Source organism: Dama dama, chromosome 22, assembly GCF_033118175.1.
Source record: "Dama dama isolate Ldn47 chromosome 22, ASM3311817v1, whole genome shotgun sequence".
NCBI lineage: Eukaryota > Metazoa > Chordata > Mammalia > Artiodactyla > Cervidae > Dama > Dama dama.
In genome coordinates this window covers 36,715,102-36,738,259 of record NC_083702.1, presented here as the reverse complement: position 1 = coordinate 36,738,259, position 23,158 = coordinate 36,715,102, and the positions used below count along the sequence as shown (strand labels likewise).

The 23,158-nt window shown below is 39.7% G+C and overlaps 1 protein-coding gene and 1 non-coding gene across 2 annotated transcripts in view; one reads left to right on the top strand and one right to left on the bottom strand.

The window, feature by feature from the left end:
• SMCO2 (single-pass membrane protein with coiled-coil domains 2) overlaps positions 1-22,474 on the bottom strand; it is a 40,180-nt gene extending 17,706 nt beyond the window's left edge. The window contains exons 1-4 of the mRNA XM_061123967.1: positions 22,347-22,474; positions 12,632-12,746; positions 5,477-5,607; positions 4,657-4,806 (exon numbers count right to left, since the gene is read on the bottom strand). Of these exons, the coding sequence (XP_060979950.1) occupies positions 4,657-4,806; positions 5,477-5,607; positions 12,632-12,746; positions 22,347-22,474 (524 nt within the window). The remainder of the gene's footprint in view (positions 1-4,656; positions 4,807-5,476; positions 5,608-12,631; positions 12,747-22,346) is intronic.
• On the top strand, positions 11,096-11,199 carry LOC133044082 (U6 spliceosomal RNA). Its single transcript, XR_009689832.1, has one exon. It is a non-coding gene; the product is annotated as a U6 spliceosomal RNA (small nuclear RNA).
• Positions 22,475-23,158: the final 684 nt, after the last annotated feature.

Genomic DNA, 23,158 nt, shown 5'->3' with positions numbered 1-23,158 from the left:
GGCTTTGTAGTAGAGTCTGAAGTCAGGCAGGTTGATTCCTCCAGCTCCATACTTCTTTCTCAAGATTACTTTGGCTATTCGAGGTTTTTTGTATTTCCATACAAATTGTGAAATTCTTTGGTCTAGTTCTGTGAAAAATACCCTTGGTAGCTTGATAGGGATTGCATTGAATCTATAGACTGCTCTGGGTAGGAAAACAGTGTGGAGATTTCTTAAAAAACTGGAAATAGAACTGCCATATGACCCAGCAATCCCACTTCTGGGCATACACACTGAGGAAACCAGATCTGAAAGAGACACATGCACCCCAATGTTCATCGCAGCACTGTTTATAATAGCCAGGACATGGAAACAACCTAGATGCCCATCAGCAGATGAATGGATAAGGAAGCTGTGGTACATATACACCATGGAATATTACTCAGCCATTAAAAAGAATTCATTTGAACCAGTCCTAATGAGATGGATGAAGCTGGAGCCCCTTATACAGAGTGAAGTAAGCCAGAAAGATAAAGAACATTACAGCATACTGACACATGTATATGGAATTTAGAAAGATGGTAACGATAACCCTATATGCAGAACAGAAAAAGAGACACAGAAATACAGAACAGACTTTTGAACTTTGTGGGAGAATGTGAGGGTGGGATATTTCAAAAGAACAGCATGTATACTATCTATGGTGAAACAGATCACCAGCCCAGGTGGGATGCACGAGACAAGTGCTCCGGCCTGGTGTACTGGGAAGACCCAGAGGAATCGGGTGGAGAGGGAGGTGGGAGGGGGGATCGGGATTGGGAATACATGTAAATCCATGGCTGATTCATATCAATGTATGACAAAACCCACTGGAAAAAAAATAATAATAATAAAAAAATAAAAAATTAAAAATTAAAAAAAAAAAAAAAAAGATCTTCATGACCCAGATAACCACAATGGTGTGATCACTCACCTAGAGCCAGACATCCTGAAATGTGAAGTGAAGTGGGCCTTAGGGAGCATCACTATGAACAAAGCTAGTGGAAGTGATGGAATTCCAGTTGAGCTAGTTCGAATCCTAAAAGATGATGTTGTGAAAGTGCTGCACTCAATATGTCAGCAAATTTGGAAAACTCAGCAGCGGCCACAGGACTGGAAAAGGTCAGTTTCATTTCAACCCCAAAGAAAGGCAATGTCAAAGAATGTTCAAACTACCACACAATTGCACTCATCTCAGACACTAGCAAAGTTATTATACTCAAAAGTTGCCAAGCCAGGCTTCAACAGTATGTGAACTGTGAACTTCCAGATGTTCAAGCTGGATTTAGATAAGGTAGAGCAACCAGAGATCAGATTGCTAACATCCATTGGATCATCAAAAAAGCAAGAGAGTTCCAGAAAAACATATACTTCTGCTATATTGACTACACCAAAGTCTTTGACTCTGTGGATCATAACGAACTGTGGAAAATTCTTAAAGAGATGGGAATACCAGACGACCTTACTTGCCTCTTGAGAAATCTGTATACCGGTCAAGAAGCAACAGTTAGAACCGGACCAAGAGCAATGAACTAGTTCCTAATCGAGAAAGGAGTACGTCAAGGCTGTATATTGCCACCTTGCTTATTTAACTTAAATGCAGAGTACATCACGCAAAATGCCAGGCTGGATGAAGCACAAACTGGAATCAAAATTGCCAGGAGAAATATCAATAACCTCAGATATGCAGTTGATACCACCCTTATGGCAGAAAGTGAAGAGGAACTAAAGAACTTCTTGATGAAAGTGAAAGAGTAGAGTGAAAAAACTGGCTTAAGACTCAACATTCAAAAAACGAAGATCATGGCATCAGGTCCCATCATTTCCTGGCAAATACATGAGGAAACAATGGAAACAGTGACAGACTTTATTTTCTTGGACTCACAGTCACTGCAGGTAGTGACTGTATGCATGAAATTAAAAGATGCTTGCTCCTTGGAAGAAAATGTATGACCAACCTTGACCGCATATTAAAAAGCAGAGACATTACTTTGCTGACAAAGGTCTGTCTAGTCAAAGCTATGGTTTTCCCTGTAGTCATGTATGGATGTGAGAGTTGGATTCTAAAGAAAGCTGAGCCCTGAAGAATTGATGCTTTTGAACTGTGGTGTTGGAGAAGACTCTTGAGAATCCCTTGGACTGCAAGGAGATCAAACCAGTCAATCCTAAAGAAAATCAGTCCTAAATAGTCATTGGTAGGACTGATGCTGAAGCTGAATGTCCAATACTTTGGCCACCTGATGGGAAGAACTGACTCCTGGTAAAGACCCCGATGCTGGGAAAGACTGAAGGCAGGAGGAGAAGGGGATACCAGATGATAAGATTGTTGTCCATCAGTGACTTGATGGACATGAGTTTGAGCAAGCTCTGGGAGTTGGTGATGAACAGGGAAGCCTGGCGTGCTGTAGTCCATGCAGTCATAAAGAGTCGGACATGACTGAGTGACTGAAGTGAACTGAACTGAAACTAACATGTTGTTAATCAACTATACTACAACATAAAATAAAATTTTAATTTAAAAAAGAAAAGGAATAAAATCAGATAACAAAAATTAGTATTTGACTTAGAAAAAATTAGAACAAAATTGAATAGCACTCACTGCCTAATTTAAAGATTTCATATAAAGCTACAGTAATCATGGTAGTGTGGTGGTGGTGTTGCTGTTTTAGTTGCTAAGTCATGTCCGACTCTTTTGAGATCCCATAAACTGTAGCCCACTAGAGGACAGGCTCCTCTCTCCCTGGGATTACCCAGGCGAGCTTCTGGAGTGGGTTGCCAGTTCCATCTAAAAGGGATCTCCCTACCCAGAGATTGAAACCACATCTCCTGCATTGGCAGGCAGATTCTCCACTACTGAGCCGCCAGGGTAGACTCAAGTGAATGTTTACAGTGTGTTTATTAATGATTGCTTTAAAAAAAAAACCTAAATATGCCTCAGTTAGTGAAAGAATAAATTGTAGCATAATTATATAAGGGAATACTGTTCAGCAACTAAAAGGAACAAATTACTGATGTGTACAACATGGATGAACCTCAAATTACATTCTTTATACTAAGGAAAGATGGTAGACTCAAAAGGCTATATGCTGTGTAATTCCACTTATGTAATTCCGCTATTCTAGAATAGGCAGAACTGTTCACACAGAGAATAGATAAGTGGTCACTAGCGCCCTGGGGAGAGGTGTTAACTATAAGAGAGTATGAGGGATGTGGGGAGTGATGAAAGTGTTCTATATCTTCACCATGGTGGCTAAACAATAGTATACATTTTTCAAAACTTGCAGAACTGTACAATAAAAGATATAATTTTACAGTATGTAAATTATAACTTAGTTTTAAAAAGGGGAAAAAAAAAAGTTTTTGGCCATACCACACAGTTTGTGAGATCTTTCATTTTCTAACTAGGGATTGAACCCATGCCCTCTGCAGTGAAAGCCTGGAGTCTTAACCACTGGACCAGCAGGGAATTCCCATGGAAAGAAACTTTAATGTGCCGAGTTTGAATTAATAAAAACACAGAATGTTTTAAAATCCAACTATTATTCATGCTCTGGAAGAAAAAAGAGGGGAGTACCTTGAATAGGATAGTTAGAAAGCTGATACAAAGATGTTTAGCTAAAGGTATGGTGATGTTTAACTGAATATAAAGAAGATGTTTAACTGAAAGGCAAAGAAACATCTAGAAGAGTAGCTCTGCAGTAGGAAAGAGTTTGGAATGTGGTAGGAAGATTCAGACGGCCAGAGGAATTATTTCTTAAAATAGCTTCCATTTATTAATTGCTATTATATATCAGGTACTGACTGTATTAAATGCTTCGCACATGGCATTTTGCTTAGTACCCGCAATAAGCCAATGAGGTGGCTATCATTACTTCTCTATAGATGAGGACAGTCAAGTCTTAAAAAAAAAGTTGATTAACCTATCCAAGAAAGGTCAATATCAAGATTCAAACCTGGGTCCCTCTGACTCCAAAGTCCAGTCTCTATGCCAGTGACTGCATAAATAACAACTTTGTCATTTCTGTTTCATCTTAAAACTTTTAACTTGAATTCAAATATGCATTTTCAAGCACACTTTAACAGTTTTTTCATGTCATACTGGTTGGATTCCTCTGGACAATACTGGATAAAACTCAAGGCTCACTGTAAACCTCAGTATGCCCTTTTGATAACTGTTCATGTGGCTACAAGGAGAGAATCTCTGAGGGCAGTCCTTCCCTTGAGAGAAGAGAGAGCAAAGATGCAGATAACTTTGATGTAGGCTTCGAGATTCTGTGACATGACTTTTAATTCTAAGGCCTTTTGCTTCCCAGGTCTTCCCAGATGGCGCTAGTGGTAAAGAACGCACCTGTCAATGAAGGAGACAAGAGACGCAGTTTCAGTCCCTGGGTTGGGAAGATCCCCTGGAAAAGGAAATGGCAACCCACTCCAGGATTCTTGCCTGGAGAATCCTGTGGACAGAGGAGCCTGGTGGGCTACAGTCCATAGGGTCGCAAAGAGTCAGACACGACTGAAGTGACTTAGCACATATACTTCTTAACCTAAAGACGTTACCACCTTAAACCTGTAGTTTTGTAAATTTCTGAAGCTATGAAACTTTTCGTTATTTTCTGACCCACCCCAACACCCTACAATTACCTCTTCACTGTGTTTTCTGTTAGGCTTATGTTTTGTATAATATTTTTAATTTTCTCCATCCAGCCTATATGATCAGCTCCAAGTTCTTTCACTTGTAGACCCATCCGTGTATTCCAGTGGTTAAGCTGGAAGAACATGTTCTCCTGACTCCTACAGAGATATGATTATGATCAGTTTTAAGGTAGAAAATGGGAAACACCTCAAAAAGCCTGAAACCCTCTTTCTAAAGGTGGCGAATAAGTCTGCTTATTCATTTTCTGTCACCAAAATAGGCCAGGTAGGCATTTAGGCTTTAAGAAAGGAGTTTGGACATTTATTTAATACCCGTTTTAACAGATTTTTTTTAAGGCTTGAGAAAATAAAGTATGTTTTCCATTCAGTAAACAATGTAGATATATTTTTAATTTCCCTGCATAGAATGAATGTTAAGTGTTGACTTCAGGATGGTGGTTACATCTGGGTGAAGGTAAAGAAGTTATATTAATATATAGGGAAAGGGTCCATAAGGATTTAACCATACATTTTTAATAATAATTACAATATTTTTCATCTCTAGAAAATTATCTAAGAGTGATGAGATGTGTAATAAGTCCAGGGTCCAAAGAAAAGCATGCAAAGAGAACCCCATGGTCTCCCTACGTCCCTCTTCATCTTTCTTGCTGGAATAGGTAGGTAGTTGCTTGTGCATGTGATTGTGTTGTGGTTCAAGACACGTTCTGATTTTAAATCTTCTAAGCTTTCCATAAGCTCTCTGCTAAGTTTCATGCTCCCCTCCACAAAACACCACTCAGTGATCCCTCTTGCATTCACCAAGGCTTACTCTTCAAGTATGTTCTCCTCTGAAAACTGCAAAGATGTGGATGCTTGGGGATCTTCATGTTGAACGTGATTTCTTTCTTGCTCATCCTGTTCACTCTGCAGGTCCTGGCCATGCCCAGCCTTCAGCTCCAACTTATCCTGATAAATATTAGGAAGGGAGCAAAGCAGAACAGAAGGGTTATCACAAGAGGTGGTGGTCCCTCTATGGTACCCATGCCCTCGTCTCTGGGGGCAAGCACATTACTCTTTCTGAGGCTGGAGTCCTCTGATGCATTTGTGAGGTAGGCTGACATCCCCCCTGCTCTGTGATAGAGGAAGGCTGGGGCGGGAATGTGGAGAGTAGGGAGAACAGATCAGCCTCTTATTGATATACCTGTACAGATCATTGGCCAAGTCAATAGGAGCAGCATTCACCTACCTCTACAAATTGCTTTCGAGCACATCATCTTTAAATGACAGCCCTGACATGGATAAATGTAGGTACTGAAATTCCCTAGGCCATTCATTCATATTTAGTGATTTGGCCAAGGTCACATGGTGCAGTGACTTAAGTGATGACCCCCCCAAAAGATATGTCTATATCCTAATACTAAGCCCCCTGAGAATGTGACCTTGTTTGGAAAAAAGGGTCTTTGCAGATGTAATGACGTTAATAATGATCTTGAGATGAGATTACCTTGGATTACCTGGGTGGGTCCTAAATCCTATGATGAGTGTCCTAATGAGAAACAGAAGAGGAGAAGACATAGAGAGAGAAACTCATGTGGAGATGGACGCACATTGAAGTTTATGCAACCACAAACTAAGGAATGCCTGGAGTCACCAAAACCTGGAAGCGAAATGGAAAAATTCTCCCCAAAAGCCTTCCAAGGAAGTGTGGTCTCGCTGACCCCTTGATTTTGGATTGTTGGCCTCCAGAACTATGACAGAATACATTTTTTTGTGGCTTTAAACCACCAAGTCTAACTTGTGATAGCTACCATAAGAAACCAACCCATATGGCTGGTAAGTATATGGACTAGAACTTGAACTAGGTTTTCTGATTCCCAAACCATGGCTCTTTTCATTGTATCTAGGACTTGGGTTCAGATTAAGGAATACCTAGTTCCTACCTCTGGTGCTTTCACAACCCACTGGTGCCTCACCAGAGATGAGGGATTATTACCACATTTACAGATGAAGAAACCAAGGCTGGATTTTCCAAGTATGATGTGACTCCACTATTTCTTATATCTCCACTATATCTCTTTGTAAATAAAAGGCATCCACAATTTAAATTTCTTTCCACTAAATCTTTGGCCAGGATATTCAAAAGCAGCAGAAACACTGTGATGTAGAGAAAGACAACCACATTGGGAAGCAGAGAACCGGAGGTCTAAGTCTTGTTCTACTGCTGTGAGTGTTGAACAAGTCACTTAACCACCAAAAAGCTCAGCTTCCTGGCCTAGTAAGAAAACTGGGCCAGACCATCTCTAGATGTCTATGTCCAATAATCTCTGATAACATTTCATCTTCATCAGTCATTTTACTGTAGTAGTTAACATATCACAAAAGAGTCAAAAGGCAAGAAATAGAAATAAAAAGAGTTTTTTAAAAAAAAAATCTATGAGACTAGGACTTCCCTGATGGTCCTGTGGTTAGGACTTTCCCTTCCAATGTAGAGAGTATGAGTTCAGTCCCTGGTCAGGGAGTTAGGATCCCACAGGCCTTGTGGCCAAAAAAACCCCAAAGCATAAAACAGAAGCAATATTGTAACAAATTCGGTAAGGACTTTAAAAATAAGTAAATAAAATCTATAGGACTAAATAAAACCTACAAGACTAAACACATAAAGAAATGTGTATGTTTTTAAAATAACAGACTAATGTTGCATAAAATACACAGTCTAAGGGCTTCCCTCATAGCTCAGTCAGTAAAGAATCTGCCTGCAATGCAGGAAACCCAGGTTTGACTCCTGGGTCGGGAAGATCCCCTGGAAAAGGAAATGGCAATCCACCCCAGGATTCTTGCCTGGAAAATCCCATGGAGAGAGGAACCTCTGTAGGCGGGCTACAGTTCATGGGGTCACAAGAGTCGGACAGGACTTAGCGACTAAACCACGGGCATTGAAAGTGAAAGTGAAAGTTGCTCAGTTGTGTTCGACTCTTTGTGACCCCGAGGACTAAACAGTCAATGGAATTCTCCAGGCCAGAATACTGGAGTGGGTATTTTTCCTTCTCCAGGGGATCTTCCCAACCCAGGGATCAAACCCAGGTCTCCCATGTTGCAGGCGGATTCTTTACCAGCTGAGCCACAAGGGAAGCTAAAGGCATTACTTTCCATTTATGTGCAGCTTTTGGAAGAGCTCATATTCCTCAGAAAGTAAAAAATCGAACTCATCATATTTCCCTTCAGCTTGTCCAGTTCCCCACCCTTGCATATGGCCCCCCATTCATCCAGATGTCTCTTTCTGAAGACTGGAAGAAGTCCTTGAATTGTCATGGGAGACATTCTTTTCCCTCCTTATTACCCATTTCATATCCACTTAGTACAGTATCCGCTAATACTTATCTTTTCAGTCAGTGTCCTTTCCCCCCACCCTCCCTGCATCTCTGTTCACGGCATCACAGTCGGGGCCCTATCTGAGGTCCTCATCAGTTCCTGACTCCTATTGGTGTCCTGGCTTCCTGCCTGCATCCTGCTCTATCCCGACCTCAGCACCCTGCCTGCCTGCTTGCCTGTCATGCCTTTTCCGGCAGCCTTCCTCTCTCACCACACTGTTTCTCTTTGACTCCTTTATCTTTGCATGTGCTGTACCTTATTTCTGAAATGCTTTTCCTCTATCTAGATCATCCATCAAAACTCAGCTGTCATATCCCCAGTCTTAAGCCCTCCCTCCTGTGTACTTCATTAGCACATCTGCTGCTTCTAGGGAGGATTTTTTCGTACACACGCTTGTTCTTGCCTGAGCCCCTCCTAGTGTGTGAGCTCACGGAAGGGAAAGAATTATATTTTTATTTATATATATATATATATACATACATACACATATATACACACACATATATATATCCTAGCACATTTGTTGTTGTTCAGTCGCTCAGTCCTCTCTGACTCTTTGCGAGCCCATGGACTGCAGGATGCCAGGCTTCCCTGTCCATTATCTCCTGGAGCTTGCTCAAATTCATGTCTATTGAGTGGATGATGTCATCCAACCATCTCATCCTCTGTCGTCCCCTTCTCCTAGCACATAGTGGATCCGCAATAAGTGGTTATGCAGGAAATAGGAAAATCTGCTCACTGACCTGGCATCTGAAATTGGCACTATATATAGCAGAGGAGAGTGAAAAAGTTGGCTTAAAGCTCAACATTCAGAAAACTAAGATCATGGCATCCAGTCCCATCACTTCATGGGAAATAAATGGGGAAACAGTGGCTGACTTTATTTTTCTGGGCTCCAAAATCACTGCAGAAGGTGATTGCAGCCATGAAATTAAAAGATGCTTACTCCTTGGAAGGAAAGTTATAACCAACCTAGACAGCATAGTGAAAAGCAGAGACATTACTTTGCCAAAAAAGGTCCATAGTCAAGACTACGGTTTTTCCAGTGGTCATGTATGGATGTGAGAGTTGGACTATAAAGAAAGCTGAGTACCAAAGAATTGATGTTTTTGAACTGTGGTGTTGGAGAAGACTCTTGAGAGTCACTTGGACTGCAAGGAGATCCAACAAGTCCATCCTAAAGGAGATCAGTCCTGGGTGTTCATTGATAGTCTGATGTTGAAGCTGAAACTCCAAATACTTTGGCTACCTGATGCGAAGAGCTGACTCATTTGAAAAGACCCTGATGCTGGAAAAGATTGAGGGCAGGAGGAGAAGGGGATGACAGAGGATGAGATGGTTGGATGGCATCACCGACTTAATGGACATGGGTTTGGGTGAACTCCAGGAGTTGGTGATGGACAGGGAGGCCTGGTGTGCTGCGATTCATGGGGTCACAAAGAGTCAGACACGACTGAGCAACTGAACTGAACTGAACTGATAGCAGTGCCAGGGACTGAAAATGGGAAACCAGAGCAAAATCTTCATTTCTAAGTGTTTTAGGGGGCTTTGACAGTTAGACACGGCAGTTTTGGCAGTCTAGCTAAAAAGGTGATTTTGTTAATTAAACCAACATTTGATCTTTTTTTGCTCCTCTTAACTCTTTGTTCATTTTCTGAAATTGTCCTTTAAATCTTTCTCTTATAAAAGACAAATATAATATTATGCAAAGTAGAGACCTTCTGGTTTGCTTTCAAAGAATAAAAGGAAAAGATTTCTTCCTTAAGAAGTCATTTATTTGTCCTTTTTTTCAGCAGAAAGCTAAATTTATTAATAATTATTTGTTAATTATGTGACTGCATGTGATTTATTTTTCTGTAATTAAAGGATTTTCCATATAAATAAATGAACATAAATAAATACAATCATAAATTTTAAAAAATATTTTCTTAAACCTTAATGCCCTGACTTGAAGTTTGTAAGAAATAGTCTATAATAATGAAGGCATTATACCCTTCATATGCCCTGCCAGTGTAGACTATTTGATAAATCTTACAGAGTGAATAATTTTATTATCTAACTAGACTTATTCTATCCTAGGCCAACAAGTGATAGTATCATTGTTCACTGACTAATGGTAGGAACATAGGCCTGGAGTCCGGTGACAAGGACCCCACAAAGAAACAGATAACAGTATTTATATAGTTTTACCTTCAATTTATGTGTTCACTAAGTTCATGGCTCCCACATCTCATTTTCCCTATTTCTTTCCCCACTTTAAAGCTCCTCTTCTAATTTAGTTCCTATTATTATTATTATTATTATTTTTTGTAATGGGTATCTGTCTGTCTCTTTCCACTTTTTGTCTGTCTCATTATTATTTATACTCCACACATCTAACTCTATCCCTTCATACCTATCCTCTTCTATTTCTTTTTTCTCTGTATTTATTTTTATTTATTTATTTGGCTGTACCAGATTTAGTTACAGTACTCAGGATCTTCTGTCGTTGCAGCGTGTGGCATCTTTCAGTTGCAGCATGTGGACTATTAGTTGTAGCATGTGGGATCTAGTTCCCTGACCAGGGATCGAACCTGAGCGTCCTGCAATGTGAGCTCAGAGTCTTAGCCATTGGACCACCAGGGAAGTCCCACTTCTATTTCTTTTGTTTCTTTTTTTCCCCCCTTACTGCAGAATCCTTGAAAGTAAAGTCCAGCTTGGGATGTTCTTTGAGGACTCTTCCTTATAAGGATTGTAGAGTCGGCTGGCTATCCCCAAGCCCAAAATGTATTCAAAAGAGAAGTAGACAAAAATATTAATCCTGGACTTCCTTTGAGGGTTGAATAAGCCTCAGAATAGGAAATACCCACTCCACAGATTGGAAATCACCTTCCTCTATAGCCAATAACCTGGGGGAATCTATGGGGGAGATTTGCACTTCAATAATAAAAGGAATCTTAGTCATGCATTTGCTTTGAACTAAATGAAAGCATAAACTCTTTCCATGACAAACTCCAGCATCAAGTTTCTCCATTTGTGTCAGCTAGATGACTGAATTTCAAAGACTGAGAGAGGTTCAGACTGAATTAAGAGTCAATTAGTGCTCATTTCAGCAGTATATATACTAATATTTGAATGATACAGAGATTAACATGGCCCCTGAACAAGAATGACATACAAATTCATGAAGCGTTCCACATTTTTTGAGAAAGTTAAAAAAAAAACAACTTATTTAAAATTGCTTCAAAAGGAATAAAAACACCTAGGAATAAATAACCAAAGAGAATAAAGACCTATACTCTGAAAAATATTAAAAAATTAATGAAGGAAATTGAAGATGATACAAGAAATGGAATGATATTCTGTGCTCTTGGGTTGGAAGAATTAATATTATTAAAATGATCATACTACTCAAAACAGGCTACAGATTTAATGCAATCTCTATTAAAATACCCAGGACATTTTTCATAGAACTAAAACAAATAATACTAAAATTTATATGGAACTACAAAAAAGACCCTAAATTACCAGAACAATCCTGAGAAAAAGAACAAAGCTGAAGGTATCACCCTTCCAGACTCTAGACTACACAACAAGACTACAGTAATTGAAACAGCATGGTACTAGCACATAGATCAGTGGAACAGAATAGAGAGCCCAGAAATAAACCCACACATCTATGGTTAATTAGTCTTTAACAAAGAAGAGAATATACAATGGAGAAAAGACAGTTCCTTCAGTAAGTGGTGCTGGAAAATCTGGAGAGCCACATATAAAACAATGAGATTAGAACATTTCCTTATGCCATATACAAAAATAAACTCAACATGGTAAATTGTTAGAAGAGAACATAGGCAGAACACACTTTGATATAAATTGCAGAAATATTTTTTTGCAATCTGCCTAAGGTGAAAAATAAAATAAAAGCAAAAATAAACAAATGGGACATAATTAAACAGAAAAGTGGTATCACCTCACACCAATCAGAATGTCCATCATCAAAAAGTCTGCAAGTAACAAACGCTGGAGAGGGTGTGGAGAAAAAGGAACCCTCCTACAGTGTTGGTGGCACTGTAAATTGTTTGAGACCCCATGGACCATAGCCTCCCAGGCTCCTCTGTCCATGGAATTCTCCAGGTAAGAATACTGGAGTGGGTTGCCATGCCCTTTTCCAGCGGATCTTCCTGACCCAGGGATCAAACCCAGGTCTCCTGCAATGCAGGCAGATTCTTTTATCATTTGAGCTAACTGGAAAGTCCATGGATGTTCCTTAAAAAATGAGCTAACTGGAAAGTCCGTGGATGTTCCTTAAAAAACTAAAAATGAAGTTACCATATGAGCCTGCAATCCCACTTCTGGGCACATATCTGGAGAAATCAAATCCTTTACGATGACCCAAATCAAATCCCTTGCAATTATACTGTGGAAGTGACAATACATTCAAGGGATTCAATCTGATGGACAAGAGTGCCTGAAGAATTATGGACGGAGGTTCATGACATTGTATAGGAGGCAGTGATCCAAACCATCCCCGAGAAAAAGAAACACAAAAAGACAAACGTCCATGTCCTCACAGCTACTCATAAGGGATTTCTCCCCCACACCAAAGATAATGATGTTTAAGTCTGTCCCTTACCCATTTTTTAGTCTCCAAATCTTGAAGGAAGTCAGTTTGACAGTTTTCAGAGAAAATGTCTTCCTCATCTGTTCTGTCCAAGTTGTGGTCCATTCTGGTAAATTCCCTTAGCAAACTGTAAGTCACATGATGGAGAGGTTGTTATTATGTCTTTAGTCTACAGTTTAAGCCTGCCCCAGACATTTCTAGAGGAAGAACACCTGGATCTTTCTGGCCCCTAAAAGCACCTTCTACTATTGTACTGATTTTATTCTGTGTGAATAATGTCTAGTGCAGTGTATTACTCAAGATAGAAATAGGCTGGATAAATATTTGTTGACTGATTTAATAAATGATTTAACAGTGAGATTCTGAATTCTAAAGCCACTGCACAAACGTACTGTGTGTGTGCAAATGTATGTGTAAAATAAACAAATAACAAATATTCTTCTTTTAAAAGTAGAGTTAAAAAGTATCATATGGTAAAACCCCAGTAGTTCAGCAGTTAGGACTCCACAATTTCACTGCTGAAGGCCTGGGTTTGACCCCTGCTTGGGAAACTAAGACCCCATAAGCCATGCAGCATGGCACCCCCTTCCAAAGAAGAGTGTCCTATGGTTCATAGGAAAGGAGGAAGTCTGTGCTACCATCATGATGTCTAGGCCCTGAGATGTCCTCCTCCCAACATTTAGTAGTTTATTTATTCTTCCACAGAGATTCTATGCATAAATAAGCAGCTATGTTTATGTAAATATATATATGCATTTAAAAATACAAATTAGAGGATATTACATACACTTACTGTACTTTATAGGACTTCTGTAGAAGTTCAGACAGTAAAGCACCCACCTGCAATGCAGGAGACCAGGGTTCAATCCCTGGGTCAGAAAAATCCCCTGAAGAAGGAGAAGGCCACCCACTCCAGTATTCTTGCCTGGAGAAGTCTATGGACAGAGGAGCCTGGAGGGCTACAGTCCATGGAGTGGCAAAGAGTTGGACATGACTGAGTGACTGATACACATACGCTGTACTTTATATTTCTTTTTTAATGACTTCATTTGGAGTTCATTTCATATTAGTACTTACAGAGCTGCCTCATTTTAAACATCATTATATGGTATTCCCTCCTGAGGCTATATCATAATTTGCTAATCAGTTCTCTATTAATGTTTATATGCATTGTTTCTAATCAATCACCACTGCAAACAATGCTGCAAGAAATATCCCTACACATCTTTGTGTATATGTGCAAGAATATCTATTGAATAAACTCTACAATAGAATTGCTGGCTTAATAGACACACATACTTTATTTTTTTCCTTTTTTTTTTTTTTTTTAATTTTTTTTTATTATTATTATTATTTTTTTCCAGTGGGTTTTGTCATACATTGATATGAATCAGCCATGGATTTACATGTATTCCCAATCCCGATCCCCCCTCCCACCTCCCTCTCCACCCGATTCCTCCGGGTCTTCCCAGTGCACCAGGCCGGAGCACTTGTCTCGTGCATCCCTCCTGGGCTGGTGATCTGTTTCACCATAGATAGTATACATGCTGTTCTTTTGAAATATCCCACCCTCACATTCTCCCACAAAGTTCAAAAGTCTGTTCTGTATTTCTGTGTCTCTTTTTCTGTTCTGCATATAGGGTTATCGTTATCACCTTTCTAAATTCCATATACATGTGTCAGTATGCTGTAATGTTCTTTATCTTTCTGGCTTACTTCACTCTGTATAATGGGCTCCAGCTTGATCCATCTCATTAGGACTGGTTCAAATGAATTCTTTTTAATGGCTGAGTAATATTCCATGGTGTATATGTACCACAGCTTCCTTATCCATTCATCTGCTGATGGGCATCTAGGTTGCTTCCATGTCCTGGCTATTATAAACAGTGCTGCGATGAACATTGGGGTGCACGTGTCTCTTTCAGATCTGGTTTCCTCAGTGTGTATGCCCAGAAGTGGGATTGCTGGGTCATATGGCAGTTCTATGTCCAGTTTTTTAAGGAATCTCCACACTGTTTTCCATAGCGGCTGTACTAGTTTGCATTCCCACTAACAGTGTAAGAGGGTTCCCTTTTCTCCACACCCTCTCCAGCATTTATTGCTTGTAGACTTTTGGATAGCAGCCATCCTGGCTGGCGTGTAATGGTACCTCATTGTGGTTTTGATTTGCATTTCTCTAATAATGAGTGATGTTGAGCATCTTTTCATGTGTTTGTTAGCCATCTGTATGTCTTCTTTGGAGAAGTGTCTGTTTAGTTCTTTGGCCCATTTTTTGATTGGGTCATTTATTTTTCTGGAATTGAGCTGCAGGAGTTGCTTGTATATTTTTGAGATTAATCCTTTGTCTGTTTCTTCATTTGCTATTATTTTCTCCCAATCTGAGGGCTGTCTTTTCACCTTACTTATAGTTTCCTTTGTAGTGCAAAAGCTTTTAAGTTTCATTAGGTCCCATTTGTTTAGTTTTGCTTTTATTTCCAATATTCTGGGAGGTGGGTCATAGAGGATCTTGCTTTGATTTATGTCGGAGAGTGTTTTGCCTATGTTCTCCTCTAGGAGTTTTATAGTTTCTGGTCTTACATTTAGATCTTTAATCCATTTTGAGTTTATTTTTGTGTATGGTGTTAGAAAGTGTTCTAGTTTCATTCTTTTACAAGTGGTTGACCAGTTTTCCCAGCACCACTTGTTAAAGAGGTTGTCTTTTTTCCATTGTATATCCTTGCCTCCTTTGTCAAAGATAAGGTGTCCATAGGTTCGTGGATTTATCTCTGGGCTTTCTATTCTGTTCCATTGATCTATATTTCTGTCTTTGTGCCAGTACCATACTGTCTTGATGACTGTGGCTTTGTAGTAGAGTCTGAAGTCAGGCAGGTTGATTCCTCCAGTTCCATTCTTCTTTCTCAAGATTACTTTGGCTATTCGAGGTTTTTTGTATTTCCATACGAATTGTGAAATTCTTTGGTCTAGTTCTGTGAAAAATACCGTTGGTAGCTTGATAGGGATTGCATTGAATCTATAGACTGCTTTGGGTAGAATAGCCATTTTGACAATATTAATTCTTCCAATCCATGAACACGGTATGTTTCTCCATCTGTTTGTGTCCTCTTTGATTTCTTTCATCAGTGTTTTATAGTTTTCTATGTATAGGTCCTTTGTTTCTTTAGGTAGATATACTCCTAAGTATTTTATTCTTTTTGTTGCAATGGTGAATGGTATTGTTGCCTTAATTTCTCTGTCTGTTTTTTCATTGTTAGTATATAGGAATGCAAGGGATTTCTGTGTGTTAATTTTATATCCTGCAACTTTACTATATTCATTGATTAGCTCTAGTAATTTTCTGGTAGAATCTTTAGGGTTTTCTATGTAGAGGATCATGTCATCTGCAAACAGTGAGAGTTTTACTTCTTCTTTTCCTATCTGGATTCCTTTTACTTCTTTTTCTGCTCTGATTGCTGTGGCCAGCACTTCCAACACTATGTTGAATAGTAGTGGTGAGAGTGGGCACCCTTGTCTTGTTCCTGATTTCAGGGGAAATGCCTTCAATTTTTCACCATTGAGGGTGATGCTTGCTGTGGGTTTGTCATATATAGCTTTTATTATGTTGAGGTATGTTCCTTCTATTCCTGCTTTTTGGAGAGTTTTAATCATAAATGAGTGTTGAATTTTGTCAAAGGCTTTCTCTGCATCTATTGAGATAATCATATGGTTTTTATCTTTCAATTTGTTAATGTGGTGTATTACATTGATTGATTTGCGGATATTAAAGAATCCTTGCATTCCTGGGATAAAGCCCACTTGGTCATGGTGTATGATTTTTTTAATATGTTGTTGGATTCTGTTTGCTAGAATTTTGTTAAGGATTTTTGCATCTATGTTCATCAGTGATATTGGCCTGTAGTTTTCTTTTTTTGTGGCATCTTTGTCTGGTTTTGGAATTAGGGTGATGGTGGCCTCATAGAATGAGTTTGGAAGCTTACCTTCTTCTGCAATTTTCTGGAAGAGTTTGAGTAAGATAGGTGTTAGCTCTTCTCTAAATTTTTGGTAGAATTCAGCTGTGAAGCCATCTGGTCCTGGGCTTTTGTTTGCTGGAAGATTTTTGATGACAGTTTCGATTTCCTTGCTTGTGATGGGTCTGTTAAGATCTTCTATTTCTTCCTGGTTCAGTTTTGGAAAGTTATACTTTTCTAAGAATTTGTCCATTTCATCCAAGTTGTCCATTTTATTGGCATAGAGCTGCTGGTAGTAGTCTCTTATGATCCTTTGTATTTCAGTGTTGTCTGTTGTGATCTCTCCATTTTCATTTCTAATTTTGTTAATTTGGTTTTTCTCTCTTTGTTTCTTAATGAGTCTTGCTAATGGCTTGTCAATTTTGTTTATTTTTTCAAAAAACCAGCTTTTAGCTTTGTTGATTTTTGCTATGGTCTCTTTAGTTTCTTTTGCATTTATTTCTGCCCTGATTTTTAAGATTTCTTTCCTTCTGCTAACTCTGGGGTTCTTCATTTCTTCCTTCTCTAATTGCTTTAGGTGTAGAGTTAGGTTATTTAATTGGTTTTTTTCCTGTTTCTTGATGTAAGCCTGTAATGCTATGAACCTTCCCCTTAGCACTGCTTTTACAGTGTCCCATAGGTTTTGGGTTGTTGTGTTTTCATTTTCATTCATTTCTATACATATTTTGATTTCTTTTTTGATTTCTTCTATGATTTGTTGGTTATTCAGAAGCGTGTTATTTAGCCTCCATATGTTTGAAGTTTTAACAATTTTTTCCCTGTAATTGAGATCTAATCTTACTGCACTGTGGTCAGAAAAGATGACTGGAATGATTTCAATTTTTTTGAATTTTCCAAGACCAGATTTATGGCCCAGGATGTGATCTATTCTGGAGAATGTTCCGTGTGCACTTGAGAAAAAGGTGAAGTTGATTGTTTTGGGGTGAAATGTCCTATAGCTATCAATTAGGTCTAGCTGGTCCATTGTGTCATTTAAGGTTTGTGTTTCCTTGTTAATTTTCTGTTTAGTTGATCTGTCCATAGTTGTGAGTGGGGTATTAAAGTCTCCCACTATTATTGTGTTACTATTAATTTCCTCTTTCATACTTGTTAGCGTTTGCCGTACATATTGCGGTGCTCCTATGTTGGGTGCATATATATTTATAATTGTTATATCTTCTTTTTTGATTGATCCTTTGATCATTATGTAGTGTCCTTCTTTGTCTCTTTTCACTTCCTTTATTTGAAAGTCTATTTTATCTGATATGAGTATTGCGACTCCTGCTTTCTTTTGGTCTCCGTTTGCATGGAATATTTTTTTCCAGCCCTTCACTTTTAGTCTGTATGTGTCTCTTGTTTTGAGGTGGGTCTCTTGTAGACAGCATATATAGGGGTCTTGTTTTTGTATCCATTCAGCCAATCTTTGTCTTTTGGTTGGGGCATTCAACCCATTTACATTTAGGGTAATTATTGATAGGTGTGGTCCCGTTGCCATTTACTTTGTTGTTTTGGGTTCACATTTATAAAACCTTTCTGCATTTCCTGTCTAGAGAAGATCCTTTAGCATTTGTTGAAGAGCTGGTTTGGTGGTGCTGAATTCTCTCAGCTTTTGCTTATCTGTAAAGCTTTTGAATTCTCCTTCATATCTGAATGAGATCCTTGCTGGATACAGTAATCTAGGTTGTAGGTTATTCTCTTTCATTACTTTCAGTACGTCCTGCCATTCCCTTCTGGCCTGGAGGGTTTCTATTGATAGATCAGCTGTTATCCTGATGGGAATCCCTTTGTGTGTTATTTGTTGTTTTTCCCTTGCTGCTTTTAATATTTGTTCTTTGTGTTTGATCTTTGTTAATTTGATTAATATGTGTCTTGGGGTGTTTCGCCTTGGGTTTATCCTGTTTGGGACTCTCTGGGTTTCTTGGATTTGGGTGGCTATTTCCTTCCCCATTTTAGGGAAGTTTTCAGCTATTATCTCCTCGAGTATTTTCTCATGGCCCTTCTTTTTGTCTTCTTCTTCTGGAACTCCTATGATTCGAATGTTGGGGCGTTTCACAGTGTCCCAGAGGTCCCTGAGGTTGTCCTCATTTCTTTTGATCCTTTTTTCTTTTTTCCTCTCTGCTTCATTTATTTCCACCATTTCATCTTCTACCTCACTTATCCTATCTTCTGCCTCCGTTATTCTACTCTTGGTTCCCTCCAAAGTGTTTTTGATCTCATTCATTGCATTATTCATTTGTAATTGACTCTTTTTTATTTCTTCTAGGTCTTTATTAAACAGTTCTTGAATCTTTTCAATCTTTGTTTCCAGGCTATTTATCTGTAACTCCATTTTGTTTTCAAGATTTTGGATCATTTTTATTATCATTATTCTATATTCTTTTTCAGGTAGATTCCCTATCTCCTCCTCTTTTGTTTGACTTGGTGGGCATTTTTCATGTTCCTTTACCTGTTGGGTATTTCTTTGCCTTTTCATCTTGTTTAGATTGCTGTATCTGGAGTGGGCTTTCTGTATTCTGGAGGTCTGTGGTTCCTTTTTGTTGTGGAGGATTAACCCAGTGGGTGGGGTTAGACGATTGGCTTGTCAAGGTTTCCTGGTTAGGGAAGCTTGCATCAGTGTTCTGGTGCGTGGAACTTGATTTCTACTCTTTGGAGAGCAATGGAGTGCCCAGTAATGAGTTTTGAGATGGGTCTATGTGTTAGGTGTGACCTTGGGCAGCCTGTATGTTGATGTTCAGGGCTATGTTCCTGCGTTGCTGGAGAATTTGCGTGGTATGTCTTGCTCTGAAACTTATTGGCTCTTGTGTGGTGGTTGGTTTCAGTGTAGGTATGGAGGCTTTTGGACAGTCACTTATTACTTAAAGTTCCTTGTAGTCAGGAGTTTTCTGGTGTTCTCAGGTTTTGGGCTTAAGTCTCCTGCCTCTGGATTTCAGTTTTATTCTTCCTGTAGTCTCAGGACTTCTCCAACTATGCAGCCCTGATAAGAAAACTTCTAGGTTAATGGCTAAAAGATTCTCCCCCGTTAGGGACACCCAGAGAGGTTCACAGAGTCACATGAAGAAGAGGAGAGGGAGGAGGGAGATAGAGATGAACAGGAGGAGAAAAAGGGGGACTCAAGAGGAGAGAGACAGATCTACACAGCTGTCTGTTCCCAGAGTGTTCTCCGTAGCCCAGTCACCTACAAAGATTCACAGAATTGGATTGGGAAGAGAAGGGGAAAGGAGGAAATAGAGGTGTTCTGAGGTAGAAAACAGAGAGTCAAGATTGGGAGAGAATAATCTTCGGTTTAAAAATAGGGCTTCTCTTCTTTTTTTTTTTTTTTGTAAGGTTATAGTGTATTGAAAATGAAAATTAAGGAGTAGTAGAGGAGTACTAGAGGACTTTAAAAGAAATAAGATAAAAAGAAAAATAGAAAATAGAAGAGAAAGGAAAGAAAAAAAAGAAAGAAAAAGAAAAAAAAAAAAGAAAAAAAAGAAAAAAGAAAAAAAAGGAAAAAAAAAATTTTTTTTTCCCCCCTAATTAAAAAATCGTAAAAGTCTATGGAAATGAAAGTTAAGGAGTAATGGGGGAGTAATAGGGGATTTTAAAGGAAAATAAAAGAGAAAAAATAAAAAAGAAAAAAAGAAAAAAAATTAAAAAAAAGAAAAAAAAGAGAAAAAAGTAAAATTATATCTAGGAGTTTCTCTGGAGCTGTTGCGGTCAGTGTGGGTTCGGCTCAGTTTCAGATAGCTCCTCGTTCCAGCTTACACTTCTCGATATCTACAGGCTCCTCCGGTGTAGACAATGTTTCCTAGAGGGATTTTAATCTGTTGCACCAGTCCCTTCTGAAGCGGTTCCCTTTGTTTATTTGGCTTCTGTTTGCCGGTCTCTTCAGAGCCTCATTTCCGCCCTGACACAGGCGGGCGGAGGTGGACTCTTATTCAGGTAGCTAGTTCCGTCGCTCTGGGGGAGGGGCTTGCGCCGCGGGGCTTGCGCCGCGGGGATGGGCTGGGGCTGCCAGGAGGGGCTGACGCTGCTCTCTCCTCTGCGCTGCTCAGGCTCCCGGCTGTTCTATATGGAGCGCGCCCCGCGCTGCGCGAGGTTCCAGGCCTCGGGTGTTCCACAAAAGCGCGGAGGGGAAAGCTGCGCCTGCTCTCAGTGCCTTCCCCGTCAGAGCGGTCGAGGCAGCCAGGGGCTTGGTGGGCGCACTCTCCCCAGGTGTGGCGCGCCCCCTCCCCTCCGCGGACCCAGTCTCAGTTTCCGCTGGCGCCAGTCGGGTGCGCGCGCCTTCTGCCCTCCGCGTCGCCAGCCCCAGTCCCCGCCCGCGCCGGCCGGGTGCCTGCGCCCTGTGTCTCGCCGCGACCTTCCCCTCCCCCCTGCCTCCTGCCTCCGGCGGAGCTGGGCCGGTCCGCAGCCTGCGAGCTCCTCTCTGGACCCTCTCGGTCTCTTCGTTCTGCGAACGGCACATACTTTAAAAATGTGTGTGTGTGTGCTCAGTAGCTCAGTCATGTCTGACTCTTTGCTACCTCATGGACTATAGTCTGCCAGGCTCCTCTGTCCAGGAAATTTTCTAGGTAAGAAGACGGGAGTGGGTTGCCATTTCCACCTCTAGGGAATTTTCCCAACCCAGGGATCAAACCTGAATCTCTGGTGTCTCCTGAATTAGCAGGTAGATTCTTTACTACTATGTCACCTGGGAAGCCCAAAATTTTGATAGTTTACCAAATTATGCTTTAAGGTGGCTAAATCCATTTAAAATTCCAGAAAAAAGTGATGAGTGATCCTGTTTTCCCATTCTTTTCTAAAATCATGTATTAGAAAAGTTTTTGATCTTGGTCAATCTGGTATACTTAAACTGGTTTATCATGGTAGTTTTAATCTCTTTTTATGAGAGGTTGAACATCTTTGCCTGTGTGTATAAAACTCATTGCATTTCCTTTGTTGTGGTAATTGTGTTGATAATCCCTTGCCCATTATCTATTAGACTATTGTTATTTCGCTGGACTGCATGTATGTATATAGATGTGTACACACACACACACACATATTCACATATACTTTTGAATGAATCATAATATACAAGTGACGAAGGCTTATGACAGTAGTTTCTTATCTATAGGTCTTAAAACTTGAGGTGGGGGGGCCCTCTCTACCCATCCTCCAGAGAAAGTGGTCCTGGAATCAATATACATTTCTATAGATTTAAAAAATACTGCTGAATGTTTCCAAATGTATATGCTACTGTTATTAATAAGTTATAAATGAATTTTAAAACATCTCTGATGTAGTAGCTTTTTTGACATATGAGAGGGTCTGAGAAATCTTTTCCTTTAAAAAATTTCTTTTGATTTAAAAAGGTTGTAAACCATTTTTATAATATACAATGTTATCATATGTTGACAAATGCACATATGTATTTATATGAATATTTGTACTTCCTCTACTCTAGAAACCATTTTAAATGGTTGATGTCTTTAGCAGGTGAAGATAATGAAAGTACAATACACCAACGTTTTTACACAAACGGAAACTAGAATCTTGACCATTCCTATTGACAGCTATCTGCCTAGTTTCTGATCGTAGGTCCCTTTACTGTCCCATTGGAACTACCACACTAGATATTCATTAGGTCAGAACTAGAAGAATTGTAGAGAAGGTTGTCAACCCAAACCCTGAACTTGGAAATATCATCCTTTGGTCCTACCAGCCTGAGGAAGTCTCCAGACAAGACCGCACAAAGGACCCCTGGGAGCTCAGCCCTGACTTACTTCTGCATTGTGCCTTCAGCCACATCGACGTTTTGAAGAAAGCCATTGTTTTTCTCTGTCAACGCTTGCTCCTTCCCAACTGGCTTCATCTGCAGAGGCATCTCATCACCTAGCTTCGTGAGAGCCATCTCCTCAGCGCTGCAGGGACGATAGTATATTTCTCTGTATTTATAAAGCTGATGTTTGTTTTACTCTCTTCATATTGTGGACAAGTAAGTTCTTTTTCATTTCTCACTACTATAAACAATATAGTGGGCTTCTCTGGTGGCTCAGACAGTAAAGCATCTACCTGTGATGCAGGAGACCCAGGTTCAATCCCTGGGTTGGAAAGATGCCCTGGAGAGGGAAATGGCAATCTACTCCAGTATTTTTGCCTGGGACATTCCATGGCCAGAGGAGCCTGGCAGGCTCCAGTTCATGGAGTTGCAAAGAGTCAGACATGACTGAGCAAATAACACACAATCAATATAGTAATGAATGTCCCTGTTTGGGAATTTTCAGTGCATCTCTATTACTTACTTAGAATACTTAGAAGTGGAACTCCTGGTAATATGATATATACTGATTTTTTAAGGATTTAGAAATATTCCCAAATTTCTTTCTTAAAGTTTCAACCACTATACAGTATATGTCCAGTAACTGTGTATGAGAACAAGAAACTTCCTGCCTGCCTGACAGGCAAGTGTTAGCTGGAGAGCAAAGAACTGAATTGTTAAGAGTATGTAAGTAGTGAGAAAAATCATAGTGAAAGGAAATAGGAAAGAAGGTAGAAAGGGTGAGACAGATGCTGGAAAGCTCAAATGAAAAGCCAC